Raw genomic sequence first — 6361 nt, 5'->3', positions numbered from 1 at the left:
GCAACATACATGTTGATCTGTCACAGGAGAGCTCCAGATGTTCCAGATGTTCCAGATGTGTGATGTGTTATCTGGCTCCATTTTCTTTATACCTTATGAATCATTTCCAGATGTTTGATACATGTAGGAACATTTGTTTTTTGTATTTCACTAATGTTTGATCAGACATCTGGTTCAATTCATTTAATGTATTATTCACTAATAATTTAAAGATGCTTAAATCGATATATTTATATTTTTTTGGCCCATATGTGTTGTCAGATATCTGGCTCTTTATTTGTATCTTTTCATTTTTATTTTCATATTTGACCCAGAAGTTTGAATTAAATGTGTCGGTCGATTTGTTTTTGTTTCGATCTATGTTTATATCATTATCATATTCATTATCATAACAACAACAATAATAATCATAATCATCATAACAACAACAATAATAATAATAATCATCATCATCATAATAATTCTTTTGACCGAGCTCCGGAGCCGCCCCTCCTCCGCCCCGGTGCATGTTGGGTGACTGAGGCAGAGCAGCAGCAGCCGGTGACTGACTCAACCTTCACTTCCAGCCTGTTATTCTTCGGTTCTTCTCCGGTTCCGCTCCGCTCCGCTCCCGTCCCGGTGCCGCCGGCTCCAGCTGCCGAGCCACGGACCGTCGTGTGTTTAACGGAGTCATGGACGTCATCCGCCGGTGTCTGACGGTGAGTGGAGCTGTTTGTCAGCAGCTGTCAAACCGAGCTAAAGCTAATGCTAACGCTTGTTGCCAGTGTTCGTTAGCTGCGCAGTTAGCAGAGCTAGCAGAGTTCGCAGAGTTAGCAGAGCTAGCAGAGTTCGCAGAGTTAGCTGACTCCTCTGTCACTTGTATCTCAAAGTGATCCACAGTCTGTTCGTGTCGGAGCTGAACCTGTGACCGGGACATGTTGTAGTCCAACAGCACAACAACGACACGCTAGCCGCTAACACCACAGATACACGGTAGATTCAGCTGGAACACAGGCTGGCCAAGCTAAGCTAATGTAGCCAACGTCTACACCCCATCCCAGAGAAGTGTCTGGGCCTTGTAGTTTAATTAGCCTCCCTGTAGGGAACTGTTCCACATCACCTCTCTGCTAACTGTAGCTACACCACAGGCTAACAGCTGGAGCCTCATTAGCCTGATGGCGTCACACAGGTGAGGAGACCAAGGCGGAAATGTTTCAGTGTCAGGTGAGCTCCATGTTCTCAGCTCCATGTTCTCAGCTCCATGTTCTCAGGTCAGCTACATGTTCTCAGCTCCATGTTCTCAGCTCCATGTTCTCAGCTCCATGTTCTCAGGTGAGCTCCATGTTCTCAGGTGAGCTACATGTTCTCAGGTGAGCTACATGTTCTCAGGTGAGCTACATGTTCTCAGCTACATGTTCTCAGGTCAGCTCCATGTTCTCAGGTGAGCTCCATGTTCTCAGGTGAGCTCCATGTTCTCAGGTGAGCTCCATGTTCTCAGGTCAGCTACATGTTCTCAGCTACATGTTCTCAGCTCCATGTTCTCAGGTGAGCTACATGTTCTCAGCTCCATGTTCTCAGCTCCATGTTCTCAGGTGAGCTACATGTTCTCAGCTCCATGTTCTCAGCTACATGTTCTCAGGTGAGCTCCATGTTCTCAGGTGAGCTCCATGTTCTCAGGTGAGCTCCATGTTCTCAGCTACATGTTCTCAGGTGAGCTACATGTTCTCAGCTCCATGTTCTCAGCTCCATGTTCTCAGCTCCATGTTCTCAGGTGAGCTCCATGTTCTCAGGTGAGCTCCATGTTCTCAGGTCAGCTACATGTTCTCAGCTACATGTTCTCAGCTCCATGTTCTCAGGTGAGCTCCATGTTCTCAGGTCAGCTACATGTTCTCAGCTACATGTTCTCAGCTCCATGTTCTCAGGTCAGCTACATGTTCTCAGCTACATGTTCTCAGCTACATGTTCTCAGCTACATGTTCTCAGCTCCATGTTCTCAGCTCATTCTTCTGTTTCATTGAGGAATTTTCCAGCTGAACACAGGTGAAAACACAAAGATGATCACTGACTGTAAATTAAGATGGGTATCCCAAATACAGTCGCCACCATCTTGCTCTGGTTGTCATTTGGAGTCTATGGAGCTGTCGTATCAAGATCTTGCTGATACACGCTCTCGACCAATCAAGAGTCATTGCCAGCTGTCAATCATGAAGACTTTTCTTTATCATCAAATAACTGATTGAAACCAAACTGATCAGAAACATTTGAACAAACATCAGAGAGAGAAGAACGAGCTGACATGACAGAAACCTATTTATCCACAAAACATCCTGCAGCTCCTCACAAAATATAAAGAGTTTAGTTTCCAGTGATAAATGAGTAATGACCTGTTGAGTCCAAGAAAGGATCAGGAAAGAATGAATCCACTATAAAACAATCTATTCATTTATTTGGAGAACATTCAACAAACATTTTCATCCTGTGAAGAGAAGCTGTTTATTTCTGAAGCTGAAGTCAACGACAGGTTTGTGTTTACGAGGCTGTGATGATGACGTCTGTGTGACTGAGAGAAAAGAGCGAAGAAGAGGAGGAATGAAATTGTTTGTGAGAAGTTTTACTCTTGTTCAACCAGAGGAGACGTGAGTTAATATCACATGAAGAGTTAAGAAGCTGTTGCTGCTTGTCTTAATTCTGTTTATCTCTGCTCTGGTTTCTCATCATTACTTAATTAACTGTCTCTTTGACTCCGCTCCGCTCTGTTCGTCAATTATTTCATTTCCGCTTCGGCTCAGACCACACGCCAAACCAATAGTTCCTGTGGCGCTGCTGACGGGCGACACTCAGTCAGGTTATTTGTGTCTGATCCTGTCTTTTCTCTCTTTTTCTTTTCTTGCAGGTGTAGCCAGGAGGATTCGTCGACTGCCAGAGAATCATGGAGCCAGATGTGATACGCATGTACTCCTCCTCCCCGCCGCCAATGGAGGACGGTGCAGAGGAAGAAGAAGACGAGTTTGGAGACTTCGGCACCTTCTCTGCTGTCCCAAACAGCATCAGCCTCACAGAGTTTGACACCCCCACCACTTTTAACCAGACCCAAGCTCTGACTGCCACCTCCCCGCCCGAGCTCATCAACAGCAGAGGCGCAAAAGGGTTTGGCTCTTCTAACGGCACCTGCAGCTCCACTAATGATCGCCCCAAGGCTAACGGTGTCGTGCCAACTAGCCACCTGGGCAGTTGTCCCTCAGAAAGAACTGAGACAAAAAAAGTCCTGTTCTGCTCCCCGGAGTTTTCCGTGAGCGACTCAGTTGGCGGCGAGCTCGCTGACTGCAATGGTGAAGGCACAGCGGTGCTAACAAACGGGTTTGACGTTCAGGGAAGCCCCTCCTCGCAGAATTCTGTCCACTCTCATATAAAAGGGACGTCCACAGAGGACACTGGAAATATTCCGGTCAGCAGCCCAGCAGACGAATTTGCAGACTTTGCAGCTTTTTCCGATGCTGAAGGGAACGACGACTCGAACAATCCCTCAGGGGTCAGCTGGCTGGGGGAGATGTCCTGCCTCGACCAGCACTGTAATGCAGAGCAGGGAATGAGTTCAGAGGACACTATCAGGGACACAAACAGAACTGGACCCAACTCTGAATCTATATCTGCTCCAACAGAGGCCCCGCAGGCCCTGGACCGGGGCTCTCACACAGATGTTGCCTCTCAACAAAGGGATGTAGCCTTTGCACAGGAGTGCTCTGCCTCAGAGGCCATTTGCACTAATGAAGCTCTCTCTCTGAACGGGGTGGACGTACCTGACGGGGACGAATCCAAAGACGCTGCGGGCTGCATTGAAAATGACCTCTCGCCTGACGCGACTGCAGACAGCGAGGCGGGACAGTCGGACGAGAAGGGCTCTTGGAACGAGACTGAGACAGAGACCGAGACGTCTTTCGGCCGGCCGCTATCAACAGATGCTCTGGAAGAGTACGGTGACATCAGCACCACGGGCTCAGCGCCCTCCCCGCCCCTCCAGGGGGAGCCCTCCACGCCTTATGACCACAGCCAGCTGGCAGAGGATGACGAGGACTTCGGGGACTTCGGTGACGTCGATTCATTTGGTGGTCAGGGCTTTGCTGATTTTGAACAGTTGGACATACAGGAAGTTACAAACACAGACGAGGACAACGACTTTGGTGACTTCAACTGCCCCAAATTTCTCAGCAGCGGAAATAGGCTGAAAGATGAAGGAGGGTTTGCAAACTTCCCTGTCAGCAACAGTTTTGGTAACTTCAGCTCGGCCGTTGAGGGCGCAGACGGTGAGGAGAGTGCAGGGTGGAGCGCTTTCGGGGAGCAGGAGCAACAGGTGGAGGAGGAGGGGGAGTCGTGGGCGGCGTTCAGCTCAGAAGAGAGCACCACTCTCCCTGCTGAGAGCAGAGAGGAAGCAGAGGACATAGAGGAGGAGTGGCATGAAAGTGATGCTGCTGCAGTCAGCAAGGAAACGAGTAGGACGGACAGTCAGGCGGTAAGAGGAGTTCATGGCTGCTCATCAATACGACCTTGTGTCTGTTACTTAAAGGTTCAGTCTGTAAGATTTAGGTGGAAGGGATTTTTGGCAGAACTTGAATATAAAAGAATCCTCGTGATGTTTTAACTGGTGTGTTTCATCTAAATTGTATGAATTGTAGTTTTCTTTACCATAGAACGGGGGTCCTGTCTGTGGACGCCGCCATGACAACTGAAGTTCACCACAGATTCTATTTCATGTTGGGAAGGAGGGGGTGAGATGAGGGGTGTTCAGCTGCAACATGACACTTCACCTCTAGATGTCACTAAATTCTACACACTGAACCTTTAAGACATGTTAGAAAAATCAGTTCATCCAGATCTAACAATCTGTCGCACAAGACGTAACAGTGAGAAGTTTTCACTGGAACTATTTCTTCAAGTTCAAGTAAAAAAACTTCACTGAGAGGAAATAAATAAATTTGACAGACAGTGAGATGAGAGAGCAGTTGTCTTTGTGTCCGACGCACTGGGGAAAAAATGTTAGAGAAGCTGCGTTGGGCTGCAGGTAAAAGGTGAAATAAAGAAGGATTTACAAACTCAATAAGAACATTGTTAAATATTACACAGTTTAAAAATACGATGAATCAACAGGGAGATATTAATATAATCTCACTTTAATCTGTTTGTAAATATCAAGAAATAACAAAACATTCAGTTTGATCCGTTTCGTGATTTTAAATGGTTTTTATTTAATCATAATAAATCTTTTTATGTGTGGATAAATTCCTCTCAGATTTGTGTCTAAAAGCATCAATGAAGGGATTATAATAATTAATAGTTTTAATCAGAAGCAACAACATGATCAATACTCTCATTGATACCTGTGTTTACAGTTATTGATCCATGATCCAACAGTTCATTGGCTGATACAAAAAACCGAAACATGTGCTTATTAATGGATAAGAACCAAAACTGGTGCTGGGGGGAGGGGGCGTGGCACTGTAGTTCCCACGACGACGACAGGCAACTGGTTGTCGAATTTAGCTTCTTTCCCGATAAAAAAGAAATGTTGGCCTTGCCACGCAGTTACAGCAGATGATAGATGGCTTAACATATTTGACCTACAGATGCCGCTATTCCGCCTCAATCCAATGCGGCCTTATTTTAACCTACTGTCTATGCGGAATATTTATTTATTTATTTTTTTAGTCAAGGCGGGGGGCCGTTGTTGTCAAGGCGGCCGCCTTAACTATAAAGCGCTGCGGGAAACCCTGCCAGTGCATGGTCATAGGATGTACGTTAACATGATGTAAATGATACGGCTTTTAAATGTGGTCAATATTAACATGAAAATGTGTTGTTGTGCGTTCACAGGGGCGAGAAGAAGGCTCTTGTTTGTGATCAGTTATTCGTGTTGTGTTCACTTTTGAATCTGATGACGTTTTATTTTAAAGAAAAAGAGCCACTTGAAAGAAGCGTGACGAATCAGGGAAGGACATGTGACACCCCCCCACAGTTTCTAAACCAAAATGAGGCCAGCAGCGTTTACACAAGTCTTAAATTTAGAGGCTGCAAAACCCAGAGGAGTTCGGCCGCCAGACTTTACCATAGAGACGGACAAGAGTTTAAACGACCACACTAATGTGGGTGGAGCCTCTGAGTTAAAGAGTTCAGTCTCTAGACACGACAGAATCTTTCCTCAGAAGAACAAACGTTCCACACGCTCAGCTCAGGAATCTGATCTGTTTGTCTTCATGTCATAAAAAACATTCCTGGGACTTTGCACAAGGCATCATGGGAGAAAATGTTTGATTCAGTATCAAGACACTGAGAGCAGAAACAAATAGTTTCTGAACCAGTCAAAGTTAGAGAAAGATGAATCAGGAAGTGA

General features: G+C 46.0%; 1 protein-coding gene across 9 annotated transcripts in view; it reads left to right on the top strand.

The window, feature by feature from the left end:
* The first annotated feature begins 501 nt into the window (after positions 1-501).
* aftpha (aftiphilin a) overlaps positions 502-6361 on the top strand; it is a 10637-nt gene continuing 4777 nt past the window's right edge. For 4 of the 9 annotated variants that reach the window (XM_069529570.1, XM_069529566.1, XM_069529569.1 and 1 more), the window contains exons 1-2: positions 502-698; positions 2873-4486. In XM_069529570.1, coding sequence (XP_069385671.1) covers positions 2909-4486 — 1578 coding nt within the window. In that variant the 5' untranslated portion in view covers positions 502-698; positions 2873-2908. Of the gene's footprint in view, positions 699-1127; positions 1204-1726; positions 1751-2872; positions 4487-6361 lie in introns of those variants that run through there. The other 5 variants (XM_069529568.1, XM_069529564.1, XM_069529571.1 and 2 more) reach the window with 4 other exon arrangements.

This window comes from Paralichthys olivaceus, chromosome 8, assembly GCF_024713975.1.
Source record: "Paralichthys olivaceus isolate ysfri-2021 chromosome 8, ASM2471397v2, whole genome shotgun sequence".
NCBI classification, from domain to species: domain Eukaryota; kingdom Metazoa; phylum Chordata; class Actinopteri; order Pleuronectiformes; family Paralichthyidae; genus Paralichthys; species Paralichthys olivaceus.
Note: the sequence above shows the minus strand (reverse complement) of the source record. Positions and strands in the feature narration are given on the sequence as shown.